This window comes from Caretta caretta, chromosome 1 (genome assembly GCF_965140235.1).
Source record: "Caretta caretta isolate rCarCar2 chromosome 1, rCarCar1.hap1, whole genome shotgun sequence".
Classification (NCBI taxonomy): domain Eukaryota; kingdom Metazoa; phylum Chordata; order Testudines; family Cheloniidae; genus Caretta; species Caretta caretta.
In genome coordinates, this window is record NC_134206.1 from 123,522,054 (window position 1) to 123,536,727 (window position 14,674).

General features: G+C 39.1%; 1 protein-coding gene across 3 annotated transcripts in view; it reads right to left on the bottom strand.

Moving 5' to 3' along the window:
- Window positions 1-14,674, bottom strand: part of HERC2 (HECT and RLD domain containing E3 ubiquitin protein ligase 2) — a 206,911-nt gene that overhangs the window by 72,976 nt on the left and 119,261 nt on the right. For all 3 annotated transcript variants that reach the window (XM_048858958.2, XM_048858973.2, XM_048858967.2), the window contains exons 53-63: window positions 11,368-11,558; window positions 10,928-11,033; window positions 10,664-10,755; window positions 9,847-10,022; window positions 9,123-9,234; window positions 7,029-7,110; window positions 6,718-6,861; window positions 5,534-5,624; window positions 2,386-2,563; window positions 2,077-2,158; window positions 1,820-1,991 (exon numbers count right to left, since the gene is read on the bottom strand). In XM_048858958.2, the coding sequence (XP_048714915.2) occupies window positions 1,820-1,991; window positions 2,077-2,158; window positions 2,386-2,563; window positions 5,534-5,624; window positions 6,718-6,861; window positions 7,029-7,110; window positions 9,123-9,234; window positions 9,847-10,022; window positions 10,664-10,755; window positions 10,928-11,033; window positions 11,368-11,558 (1,426 nt within the window). The remainder of the gene's footprint in view (window positions 1-1,819; window positions 1,992-2,076; window positions 2,159-2,385; window positions 2,564-5,533; window positions 5,625-6,717; window positions 6,862-7,028; window positions 7,111-9,122; window positions 9,235-9,846; window positions 10,023-10,663; window positions 10,756-10,927; window positions 11,034-11,367; window positions 11,559-14,674) is intronic.

Genomic DNA, 14,674 nt, shown 5'->3' on the forward strand with positions numbered 1-14,674 from the left:
CAACTGTCTGAGAGACACCATTAACACTGCACTACTCTCTTGTCCTTCAGTCTATTTTATGGCTATACCTCAAGATATTACTAACAGTATCAACCAAGCAGAAAAAACTGAAGAGTGTTGGTTAGAGGTAACAATTCTCATTTTTCCCCATTGTATTTTGTAACAGTGATCAGTCTCTGTCGGAAATCAAGTATCTCCAGAAATCCTTAGCTTCACTAGTAATTTCCAGATAAAAACTACGTTACAACTGAACTGAATACATATCGGTATCATAAGAATAAAAGAAATTACTTGGCTGTTCTAATTACCCCCCAAAACAAGTATTACAAACCTAGGAAATTCAGAGTTAAGGTTAAACTTAAAAGAAATCCAAGCATGCTAGGTACGGAAATGTACAGCTGAGGCACACAAACAAGTTTAACTTTGCCTAGCAGTAATGTCACGCCATAACCACACGTTATAATTATTAAATATTTTAGTGTTTGTTGTCCCAGTTTAGATTAAACTTATTTTTGAAGACATTTGATTTTCTTTCCCCTACCCCCCAACTCTTTGCAGTGTCAACACAGGGCAGGGCTAACGGAAGGGGAAATGGTGGCCCATGGGCAGCTTGGCTTCCCACACATTGAGAGCAATAGGGGACAGCAGTCATTCTGAAGGAGGACATCTTTACTAAAGGCACTATTAGCTTCACTCTCATTAAGAGCAACAGGAGATAACCATTTGGAAAGACAGCAGATTGTTGTGGAATTCACTAAAGAAAAATATTATTCATCAGCCTGTGCTGAAGAAGAAATATTAGTTTATGAAGAATAAAGGCAAAAAAAAAAAGGCAATCCTAAAGTTAAGTTTCTTCAAATATAGTAGCCTGTACATAAGAATTAGATTTAACCAAATGGGATGTTTGAAGACCCTGTGTTGTTCTGTTATGCAGATCATTGCTAACAAAAAATATCTTTTGAGTTTTAAGTTTCATGAATTATCTTTAATAAAATTTTACTTTAACTAACTCACCAATTCACTTTTAAGTTCTCAGATGGGAAATTCTCATTCTATACTCAAAGAGTATTCTAATATTGAGGAAAATATACTGTATTCTCTATACATAAAGTGGTTGAATCCGATTCAAGTGGAAAAACTAATCCCTAACAATGGAATCACAACCAGTCATTCTGTAATTAGAGAACATATATAAGATGCAGCAGAGCACTTGCTTTAACATAAGAACCAAGAGGAACTGAGCTATATTATTTCAAAGACTATCTATAAGGCCCTACTTGAATTGTGGGACGATTGTCAAAAAATTGCAGCTGAATTACGGCAAGCCACGGAAAATTGTGGAAAAGAACAATGGACCTTATTATTTTCCATGATTTCCCACTGTTGGCCACCCAGGGCTGAGAAGGGGAGCTGTGGTGGAAGTAAAATACTGCAGAATCCACAATATCACAAGTTAAGTAGGGCCTCAACTATATAAATATTTTATTTTATCACAATAATCTTTATTTCTATTTATTTTTAAATTGCACTAAAACCTATACACCCCAACCAGGCAAGGGTCCCAGTTATGGTAGGCACTCTATAAAGATTTAGTAAATGACAGTACCTTCTCAAAGAGCTTTCTAAGAGACAAAATGTAACAGGTGGGTGCATAAATAAGTGAGCAGGGGGAGGAAGAGAGGAGGTGGTGATAATAATAGGATGTTTTAGAATAAACTAAGCATGTGCACAAAACATAGATGTAATAAGCCAGTCCATAGCAATCAACAACTCAAATGCCTTGAAATTTGTTGTAAATTTCTTAGCAACCTTGACATACCAGGTCCACACCACTCCAGATTTGGTAAGTGCCAAAGAGAACTGAGCCCCACACTCAATCTGGCACACGCTCTGGCCATTTAGTCTTTCAATGTTCTGAGGAATGTTGCATCCTTCACTTCCTCCTCGGCCCAGTTTTCCAAAGTCACCATCTCCCCAGGAAAACACCAAACCTAGTAACACCAACCAAACAGTATGTCAGACTACGAGCACAATATTCCCATATGCTATGAAGTTGCTAAAGCAAGATACTCCTACCTTCATCTGTCAAAGCCAGAGTCTGAGCATCTCTGCTTCCACAAGCAACTTGAATGACTCTGTGACCAAGAAGCACTTTAACCTACAACACACAGAAAAGTAAGCATGCTGCCTCAAACACATTACGCATATTTTTAGAAGTTTCACAGTAACTTCAAAGTACTTGTGACTTATTTTGTTCTTTATACATCCAAGTTCACATTACACACTGCTTTGGGATTCTTAGCTTTATTTCTCCCTTTATTTTCTCTTCTTGTGCATATACATACATAGACACTACCGCAACCAGGAAACACCTCAAGTACTTACCATCTTCGGTTTGAGTTGTGTAGTATTGTCTCCATGACCCAACCTGCCGTATTCTCCAAGGCCCCATGTGTACAATTCACCACTAGAGGTGATGGCAGCACTGTGAGAACTGCCACAAGCAATATCACGGATGCGCTTGGTTTTCAACGCTTCTATCAACCTTGGTTTATCACAATTCCTAAAGATAGAATAAAAGGATTTATCACCTACTTTTGTGATGTCATGCAATATATTTCATGCCCTATCCTCCAATGCCTCATGTAATATTATGCACCCAAACGGCAAATCTGCCCTAATGCTAATATGTAAGACTCCAATGTTTCACTTTAAGTTACTGGTTTAATTTATTTTTCTATTTATCTTAAAGCTATACTGGTTTAAGTCAATTTACACAGAAAATGTAGGTTTGGTAAGAAATAAACTTTTAAAAAGCTGAATACATATTTTCATTTTCCACTATTTTTGGAGTTCAACTGAAAATTCCTTTGTTAAGAAACGTTATGTAATACATACACACTGCAGCATCCTGATCATGAAGAACCAGAAAGAGAGAGATTAAAATGTGTATGTTAAAAAGTGAAACTGAATGACCTGTCTTCATTGCCCACCCTGAGCTAATTATGAAAATTAACGGTAGAGAAAGTAAAAAGTCAAATATTTAAAACAGTCAGCTGTAATACTCCAGTATTATCAGTTAGATGTTTCTATAGATTGTATTTCTCCAGTGGATGCATCTTCAAAAAGAGATACTGAAATTCTCTTTTGAATACAAAGTTACAAACAAATTCTGTCTGAAAAAAGATATTCAGTATCTGCCAAATATTTTTTGCAAAATCCATTTCAGTCCCAAAAGTGGAGGTCCCCAGGCCCTACATGCCAGCCCAGAAGCATGGCCTCTGATCTCTTGGTCCTGCTCTGCACAGGGTGGAGGAGGATAGCACAGAATGTTGTACACCTGACTGAACCTCCAATACAGCAGCATGAGGACTACAGTATCTCCAACCTGCAGTGCAAGGAGCCGGAGGATGAGGAAAGATGCCCATTCCTATTCCAGCTCTGTTCTTCACAAGGGGACCAGACTAAACAAGCATTCATTGTCAGCTGTCTGCTAGAGTACTGAAGATGTTTCTTGTGAACATCACTGCAGCATTTGCCTGAGAAAGTAGGATGTCTTTTTGTTAAATTCAACCTGCTCACTGAATTCATAGTCTTGTTTTAATTTAAGTAGGTTTTCTAATGCGGCGTACATGCTACAACCATTATTAACATTTCTAAAGAAATTAAGTAGGGCTTTGGAGAAATACATTTCAACCCTAATAGTAAGGACCCAGTCTTTCCACACTGTCCCAGCAAGGCCTGGCAGGTACAGGGCTATCAGGGGGACATCATGCAGGCCGCAGCACGGATGCAGTGCCCACAATGAGTCAAGAATGTTTTCTGCTTATAATTACATTTAATAAATAGAAGAAATATCTAACGAACAAGGTATGTACCTATGCTTAAGCTAATAAAGCCACATTTTGTCTTGTCTCATACCCTCCCCTTCCGTTTGCCACTCACACACTTGTTGGGTCATGTCTATTCTGAGACTCAAGCTCTGAGGCACATGCTGTATTTTTCTATATATTGTGTAAAGATCCTAAGAACACCTCTGAGAACTATACAGTATGAAGATCAGTTTTCTACTGAATATGTTAATATTAAATAACTTGAAGATTTCCCCAGTGTGTATAACACACAAAGTGAGTATAAAACTATTTTTCTCAATCTTTCCTTGATAAAAAGCGTTTGAAATTTATGAAACTTTCAAGAGAAAATTCTACTTCCTAGCTCAAAAAAAGTACGCCAATTGTCAAATGAAAGAGACAGAATAACAAAACCCCTTCACAAACTTTAAAGGCACCATACTTTAGGCAGGTCTTCACTTCCCGCCGGATCAGCGGGTAGTGATCAATCTATCGGGGATCGATTTATCGAATCTCGTCTAGATGCGATAAATCGATCCTCAAACACGCTCCCTGTCTTGCCAGAGGCAGAAGCGGAGTCAAGAGGGGAGTCACCGCCGTCCTCACGGCCAGGTAAGTTGACCTAAGATACGCTGACTTCAGCTTTAGGTCAACCCCCCCACAGTGTAGGCCAGGGCTTAGACTACTAAATTAAAAATAAAATAATGACTTAAGTAGATGGTACGGTGTGGGTTGTTGGTATTAAATACAATGTTGGTACTTTTGTTTTACTGTTTCAATAAAATATCTGATTTCACAGAAGTAGCTTAGCTTGAGTGAGCTATCAAATACTCAGCTTCTAATTCAGCTTCTGCCAGAAAACATTTTTAGCTAACAGATATTTGGAAATACTAGACTTAGAAACTAATGGTGCACCAAACCTCGTTTTATTTATGGCCTGTCTACAGTACACCAGAGTGTAGTATCAAAGTCCACTATACTAATCTGCAATTCTAAAGCATCTTCCATCAGGAATCTCAAGTAGCTTAAAAATTTTAATATATCACAACAGCCTACCTGATCCTGAGACACGAGGGCTACTAATGCGAGTTTGAATTATTGCCATATGATAGAGAAAGTGCTTGACATGAGACATAGCTCAGTCAGGTAGGGCAGCACCAATTCACCATGGAAAAAGCACTTATAGCTTTATTTGTTTTATCAACCATTCAAAAAAACGTTAGTGGGCCTCTTACCTAGAAACTGAGGTGAAAATCATGAAGAACTTCTAGAAAGCATGAGCGTAACCTTATCAAGCTGTGGGAGGCATTTCAGCGTCCCCACCCCCACCTCCCTCAGTGCATATTGGCAACCAATATTCCTGTTGCCTCTCACGTAACTTTTCAATAATGAATATACAAAAGACACCCAGTTAAACACTGACCTTGCCCATTAAGAGAAATCTATTTTTAAAAAGCTATATTAATTTTAACTTGAGCGTCCCTTTAAAACTACTGAAATTGCAATAAAAGCTTAGTTTGCAACATACAAAACTGATATATGTATTGCAGACGAATCTTTTTGTAACACAATTCTTTATTACTAATATATTTAAATACTGTCACTGCTTGCTAACAATGATTCAATATCATTTGTTTGAAATATGTCCTATTTCAAGGTACTAACAGAAATTATATCCTTACATTCTGCTGAAGTGGCCAAGTTTTCCATCATCTCCTTCGCCCCATGAAAATACCTTCCCATCAACAGTTAAAGCCATAGCATGCCGGCCACCTGCAAGGATTTAAACTGCAAGTTTTAAACAGCAAAGGTTTATTTCTTTGTCCTCCAGTATGGAAGACCAGAATGTGCACATAGTCAACAGGGCAGCAAAAGTCAAGCAAAAGCCAAAACATCCCTTTAGTGCTGCAATTTAATATAGTGCTACACTTTCCACCCCATAACTCTTTACTTCAGTATATTCAAAATCACTAATTTTCACATGGTCTACTGAGAAGGTGAAAAAACTTATAACTTTTTCAAAAAAAGTATCCAGGGTGAACATTCTCCCTCAGTGGAAACAAATCACTTAAGTTACTATTTTCAAAGTGACACAGTTAGCTAGCTTTTTTAAAAAGGAAAACATTTCCACTGGATTGATGCAAAAATTACACTCTGAAAAATAAAGAAATTATTCTGAATTTAACTTTCAGAAAGATACCTCAAACTTTATAGGTCAAAAAAATTAAGAGACTAAATTCACTGATTTCTATGGCCAGAAGGGACCACCAGATCATCTAGTCCAGGGGTGGCCAACCTGTGGCTCCGGAGTCACATGCAGCTCTTCAGAAGTTAATATGCGGCTCCTTGCATAGGCACTGACTCCGGGGCTGGAGCTATAGATGCCAACTTTCCAATGTGCTGGGGAGTGCTCAATGCTCAACCCCCTGCTCTGTTCCAGGCCCTGCGCCCACCCAACTCCACCCCCGAGCCTGCCATGCCCTCGCTCTTCCCCTGTCCCCACCAGAGCCTCCTGCACACCACGTAACAGCTGATCACGGTGGGTGGGAGGTGTGGGGAGGCAGCCAGAGGCGATTGGTGGGGCTACCAGCAGGCAGGAGGTGCTGCACGGGGGCTGCTGACATATTAGTTTGGCTCTTTGGCAATGTACATTGGTAAATTCTGGCTCCTTCTCAGGCTCAGGTTGGCTGCCCCTGATCTAGTCTAACCTCCTTTACGCAGGCCATAGAATTTCACCCAATACTCCTGTATTAAAGCCTCTATTCTATATCCTCTGCACTAGAGCCATACACAAGAATCTACTTTCACTTTTAAGCTTAAGTACATAATATTTATGTTCCCATGGAGAAATGTGAGGAGTCAGTACCTGAGTGAACAGCCACCTTCTTCACTACATAATTACTGAGAGCTGTAATCTGTCGGGGAATAGGCACAGTTCCACTGGATAGGCCTAAACCAAGTCTTCCATTAGTGGCTTCTCCACAGGCATATACTTTGCCCTCTACAGTAACTAAAAGGAAAAAGGTTTTAAATTTCCATTAATAAAAAATTCACAAATGAGAATTTATTCCTACCCCTTCGAAAATAATTCTACTTTTTATTTTGGGGCCGGGAGGGATGGAGGTGGGGGGGGGGGAAAGGTCTGAAATGCAGAAACCTTGCACATAGTTATCCTACCTGCAAAAAGGCTTTTGGATCCACCAGCTACCTGTACTACATTCAAGGCAGAAAGGGTTTCAGAGAATGAAGGAACCTTGATCTAGAGTGTTTGGAGAAAGAGAGAGAAATTATTGCATAAAATTAGATTCAAAGTCTGTTACTTGTAAAAGGCAACCAGTTCTTTGTAGTAAAGTTCTAGTATGATAAACTGATTTATCTAATTTAATTAACCAGAGGTTAATAAAATTTTATTTATTAGCTTTTCAGTGACACTCACTACCCCATTATCTGGATGCCTCACAGATAATCAATTAGTTAATTAACTGAAACAGATCAAGTGCTTAAAGCAAGGGATGAGTGTGTTATATAAAACAGAGATAAATAAGTAACCACTAAAAGGAAAAGGTGCAGTAGGATATACACTTTTTTTTTTTAACTATAATTTTCTTGAGTAAACAAACCCTAGTCGGACTCGCAATAAATTAAACCCAAGCAAGTTGGTTAAAATGTCAATCAGCACATCAAAAATCAACATATATGAGCACACTGGCAGAATTTATTTTCTCTGTATCCTTTAAATTACAGTTAATCCAAAGTAAAGTTCCATAACAATATTGATTAGATACAATCAGAAAAACAGTGACAAAGTAACCTATACTCCCCTTCATTACAATTAAGTCTTTTGTCAGGCTGACTTTATATAAACAAATGCTGACACTTTTTCAAGTGTTCATCATTAACATATCTCCAAGTTAGGAATATCTCCTTATTGCTAAAATAAATATTTATTTACTGATATGCAGCTAACAAAAATCTTGTGTTACTAAAAAGACTTCTCCATTACAATTAGTGAAAAAAAATTTTGAAGGATAATTGATAAAACATAGTGAAAGCTTGAGGGTTTGCATTTGGTTTTTGTTATGGCATCTTATTCTTACCAAAAAAAGAGATGCTGTTTACTTTTAAAAGGTTTCTGGCTTCTGAACCTTTAATGTTTATATATTTATTTTCCTACTAATTTTGCTCTTCTCTAGGGCTTGATCCAAAGCCCACCGAAGTCAAACAGAAGAATCACATTGACTTCAGTGGCAATTGGAATCAGGATCCAACTGGGGAAAAAATCATTTCTCCCCCAAATTATATTTCTATATTGACAAATTAATGTATCTGTGCACTGGCATCAGTGTCAACTATAATATGAGTAACTCTGGGAAACGCATTTGTTATTTAACTTCTTGCTTTGGAATGGACAGAGACTATAATACTTTTCAGAGGAACAGCCGTGTTAGTCTGTATTCGCAAAAAGAAAAGGAGTACTTGTGGCACCTTAGAGACTAACCAATTTATTTGAGCATGAGCTTTCGTGAGCTACAGCTCACTTCATCAGATGTTTACCGTGGAAACTGCAGCAGACTTTATATACACACAGAGAATATGAAACAATACCTCCTCCCACCCCACTGTCCTGCTGGTAATAGCTTATCTAAAGTGATCAACAGGTGGGCCATTTCCAGCACAAATCCAGGTTTTCTCACCCTCCACCCCCCCACACAAATTCACTCTCCTGCTGGTGCTAGCCCATCCAAAGTGACAACTCTTTACATAATCAAGTCGGGCTATTTCCTGCATAGATCAAGGTTTTCTCACATCCCCCCCCACCCCCATACACACACAAACTCACTCTCCTGCTGGTAATAGCTCATCTAAACTGACCACTCTCCAAGTTTAAATCCAAGTTAAACCAGAGCATCTGGGGGGGGGGGGTAGGAAAAAACAAGAGGAAACAGGCTACCTTGCATAATGACTTAGCCACTCCCAGTCTCTATTTAAGCCTAAATTAATAGTATCCAATTTGCAAATGGATACTATTAATTTGCAAATTGGATACTATTAATTTAAATTGAACTGGAACTGAAAATGTAATTTTAAGATCCAATTTCTCAATCTGCCAGTGACAGACATTAGAATGCATTTTTTAGCCCTGGAAAGTCATTATGTCTAGTCCTGGAGGGGTTTGATAATGAACTTAAAAACTTTGAATTCAGCGTCTGGTTTATGTACTTCATCAGAGATTTTTGTTTTACACAAACACTTTTTCAACAAAGACGATACCTTGGAACCCTTTAGTCCTCCCAACTGATCTTTGTCATTCAGTCCCCAAACAAAAACTTTGGTTCTTATAGTAGCTGCTGATTCCAGCCCTGCCATCTTCTTCCTAACAAGACTGAGTACATTGAGAAGAAGAGAAGAATGTCAGTTCCAAAGCCTATATACTCTGACATTTGATAGGCCTTGACTTGTATTTTATATTTTAACCACCTATTTTACATTTTGAAATGTAAATATCCTCTGTGAAATTAAGTTCAGTGTAGCTTCACAATTGTGATTTTCTGAGACCACTATGTTAACTTTTTACTTTATAGCTGTTATAAAAAGAAATGTTTTAATAATTTGCATAGTGAAAGTCCTTTAAAAGTGCAAGAGACCCACAGAACTTCAGGATTCTACACTGTATATTGGACATATTATACAGTTAAAGCCACTACTCATAAGGAGGAATTTTAGCTGGTTTTAACAAATCAAAGCATTTTTCAGCATGAGGCGGCAAAATAAAAAACTATGAAAAAATTGTTATCACTGTATACACACAGAAAAGACAAACGGCATACATAAACTAATGTCTTCATTATAAAACTTCTTGAAACTAAAGCCTGGGTGTTTTCCTTTCTCTAGTACACAATAAAATAATTCAGTCGTATGAGTTGCACAGCCAGTGCTCACGTTCTTCTAGTTTAAGGTTAAGATAATAAGTTTATTTTTTCCTCCAGTTCCCTACCTCCCAGTGTTTGCTTTATCATCATCCTCTTCCTCATTATCGGAAGCAAGGAAAGGGACTGCAGCCAAATCTTCATCCTCTGCCCGGATACGCCCCAGTATGCTGAGACCATGTATTTTGCAATCTATTCCAGAGCTTCTGCACTGCTTTATAGCAATCTCAATATACCTGTGATACTAAAGAAAAAGATGTAATTGCAATCTTTTGGGTCTATAAGTTCATGGAACATGGAGGATTTTAAGATTTTTGCATTGCTGAGTTCCATCCGTTTTAGAAGTTGATTCTGGAAGATAAATCAAAGGTCCTAGTTTTCTGCCCTATTTAGGTGGCAATTTAATTGATATGGATGTTCTCAGCATGCTGGAAGTTTGCTACTAGATTATTTCATTTCTGGGAATGATCTCACCTCCAATCTACCACTAAGTTTCTGCCCTTCTTCTTGCAGTACCTGGCCACAATCCAGATTTGTCTCCCTAGGTTCAGGAATAGCCACTCCGCTTCTGCCACCCAGCAGATGAGTACTTTCAACCACACCTTTGAAAAAAACCTGGTATTGTCTGCTTGGTTCCGAGACATTTGCTTTTAAACTGAAAACCTACAATTTCACTGGTGTTTACTCGTAAGACTAGTAATTGTACACATGGACAGTGATTATGCAAAAAAGCCAACGATGTGGTTAATTATAAGCACCAACATATGGGGAAAAAAATCAAATATAATAATGCAATAACCAAAGGTACACATGGACACTTCTTACAGCAAGATACATTTCCACTTTGACCATCTGAGAACTTCTCCTCAATCAGTATTCACTTACCTCTATACAATCATTAAGAAGAGGCACTGTGGTGTCTGCAGGGTTAATGTTGATTGTCTTTAGCTCTATAAGGTTATTTAAAGAATTCCCACCTGTAGAACATTGAAATAAACTGATTTTAAAGGCCACGTACCAACATACTGAAATACCACTCCTATCTGAACACTTTACCAAGTTAAATAATCAATATTTGATCATTTCAAAAAAAAAAAAAAAAGTGTTTAAAAAAAACCCCACTTCTGAATACAGTTAAATTTCATGTACCTGAAACCACAACAAGAGAGGGCATGTAGCTGCTGTCTGCAGGATCAACTATCATCTTCAGTCTGTGGACAAGTACATCAGGGAAAATCTCTAAACGAATCCAGTGCTAGAAAATAAGTGGTCACACGTTCAGTGAAAATCCCCTTGACCACAAAATAAAAAATAGCTAACTTACTGTTATTTATCCACTATATTGCCATTCCTTTTTCTATAATTCACAAGAATTACAAACAATTGAGAAGAATAAATCTTAGCAAACTTAAAAATCAGTATATTTAGAGCGGAACACATACATCTAAATATAAACTTTAAATGAACTGTATTTGTAGCATTGAGATGACAGGTGGTGCATAAAAAACATTACAAGATGAACTACAACCTTGTTTTTTAAACTGTGTGCCAGAGTTGGCATAGCATTCAGAAGTATGGCTCATGCTTGCCTTTCCTTGCGAGCCAGAAGACTGCCAGCATTGTTCACTGCCATCAATCAAACGTGAAGCCTGATTCACAGAAGACGACACATTCAAATTCTTAACAATTCGTGACCAGTCATCCAGTAGCATTCCTCGCTGACTGCTATGATGTCTCTTCAGCTGTTTTCCAGAACGCCCACAAAATACTGGAGACTGACCTATTTAGTTCAGAAAGTTATACTATAAACCAGGTATTGTTAAAGAAAATTACATTTAATAAAAAAAAAAAAATACTATGACAAGAGTGAACATTCAAATCAGGCTTCAAAATAAATGCATAGTTATCAGATAGACTATTTAGCCCAAAAAGTATTTGGAAGTGAAGCATGAGGGTTTGGTCATGTTACTTCCATTAACAGGACACAACCTGAAGTGTAGTTCTTTTAAAAATGAATTTAAAATAGTTTCAAGCACTACACATATCCATGAGTCCTCATGCCCATTTTTGTGGTAGTCACTTTTTTCGATCTTCTCTGGTGTTGTATGTATTTTGTATGTATAACTTTCACAAAGTGAACCCAACTACAGTCCACTGAGGTGCGAACTTCACCAATGGGAGAAAGGATCTGAGAATCCCCTTCAAAATTCTGGTTGTTGTACAGTGCATGAAGATTGTACAGTTATCCACTGGAGTATCAAAAGCACTGTCTGCTGCTAAATGAACTCTCAGGGAACTGAGCACACAATCCAAAGACTTATGGGTAAGTAGATACTCTAAGATAGCATTGATTCTGGTGGAGTCCAGAGACAATTGCTTTGATGAGCCCAAGCACAGACATGCTTCCATTTAGGTGAGTAACAGATTCTTGTACACTTCTACTTTGGTTAAGGATGAATTGCACCCTCCTAGAACACAAGCCTTCTATCTCCGATGCCCATCCAAATACCAGGCTCTCAGTTGCAGACGCCCTGGATTGGTGTGTGAGACCATTAGAACGTCTGGCAACATGGGGATGTTCTCGCATGGTCACACTGAAAGCTTCAATAGATCCACAAATCAGAACTGTTTTGGACAGTTGAGCACACACACAATGACTCTAGCTCTGTCTCGGAGGATCTTCCATACAACCAAAGGAATTGGAGGGAGGCACACCCCAAGCGCCCCTTCCATAACATCAGGAGGGTACCTCCCAAAGAGTCTTTGCCCAGGACTGCTGAGGATCAGTATAGAGGAAGTTTTCTGTTCACCTGTGAGGCAAGAAGGTCCCAGGCTGGCATTCCCCATTGAGCGAAGACATCATTGAGAACGAAACTGTGAATTACCCATTCGTGACTTGGGTAAAAATGTCTGCTCAGGTAGATTTTGCATCCCTGGTTAAGTATGCAGCTGATATGATTATGCGATGTTTGATCCACCAATTCCAGAGGATGACTGCCTCTATGCACACATAGAGAGATCTTGTTCTTTCTTGCTTGTTTATATTAATCACTATTGCCATATTGTCCAACATTATCTGAACTTGTTTGGATTGGATAAGTGGGAGGAAGGCATTGCAGGCCCCACACACTGCCTTGAGTTCTAGTAGGCTGATGTGCATTCTGGACTCCCAGAATCCAGATGCCTTGTGCCATATGATTGCCCTTGTGCACACCACAACCCAGTGGTAGGCACCAGTAAATGATGGTTGCCTCAGTTGTTGGTGTGAGGAAAGGAATCCCTACCCGAAACTTCTCCGGTTTTGTCCACCAGAGAAGAGAGCTTAATACCTTGGGCATAATTGTTACCTTGTCCTTTATGGTGCCCTTCTCTTGTGAGTAAACAGTGGGAAGCCAGACTTGTAGGCACTGTAGATGAAGTCTGTGTCACATGTGTGCATGAAGCCATGTGGCCAAGGAGGGAAAGACAAGTTCCAATTCAGTCCTGTGTCTAATAGTGAGCTAGTGTACAAGAGTGCTCATGACCTGAAACCTTTCAAGAGGCAGATGTGCTCTTGCTGTAGTCAAGTCTAACGTCACCCCTATGAAGTTTATGCACCTTGTGAAGGACAATGTGGATTTTTCATAACTGTGGCAGACACTCAGGGTAGGTAAAAAACCGAGCAGAACATCAGTTGCTCTGTGGACCTCTGAGTCGCCTGTGAGAAGACAGTTGTCAAGGCATGGAAAGACTAAATCCTTCTCTTCTCATCCAAGCAGCCACCACTGAAAATCTTTTGTAAACACGCTTGGTGCTGTGGCCAGACTGAAGGGGAGAACTCTGAATTGGTCATGGTCAAAGAGGAAACTGAGGAACGTCCAGTAGGCTGGGATGGACATCTATAGGAAAAAAAGTGTCTCTTTCATGATGACACACAAAAGCCATGTGCCCTCCTCTAACAAGGGAATTACTGACACCACAGATATCACGCAGAATTTTACTTATTGGATAAACCTGTTTAAGTGAAGTAGATAGACAATTGATCTCCATCCTCCATTCCTCTTGGGGATTAAGGAGGAACAGAATCCCATGGTGTTGAATTGAAATCTTTCCTATGTCTCCCATGAGGAGCAGGAAGTTCACCTCCTGTTGTAAAATCTCCTTCTGACAGTGGTCTCTGAAGAGGAACCGAAAAGGGGTTTATCGGCAGGAGTTACAACCCTGGATAAACTCTAATTAGTTTATTAGTCTGTGGTTAGGACCTTCCAGTTTTTGGCAAATTGGGTAAGACTTCCACCAAACATCTGAATAGAGGAATGAAAAGGCATCAATAAAGGGACATGGGTCTTGACAGTCCCATCAAAAAAAAAAACTTCACCTCTGGGCTTAGAGTATGAAGTGGCGGTGGATGTTGCAGAGGCTGGGTTCCTGGGTCTATATAACCTCTGTGTCTTGCATGGTGGCTCCTGAGGACATTGATGATATAGGCACTGAGGTAGCACCTAAAGACTCCACTCAGGCCTCTGTGAGATGGTAGTGGTTTTGGGGCAGCTTCCACTTATCCCTTCTGAAGAATAGTGTACCATCTCCATCCACACAAAGGATACATAGATGCTGATCCCCTCTATATTATGGTTCTGTATTAGCTCCCATCACCATAGTAACCAACTGCTTCTTCATAGAGGTACTTTGAAGAACTGAGGTCACCTTCTCTCAACTGGTTCCCCATAAAGGAACTAGTTCAGGGAAGTCAGATCCCTCTGGGGGCCTTGTCTTTTAATGAGCTACCCATCCTTTCACGTCCATTGGACATTAGTGATTATCAACAAAGAATCTGCTTTAGCCACCTCCACATTCACACTAGGCCTGGAAATGTGAAGGAGGGAAAAATCATATGTCATTAAACATTAAGGTCTG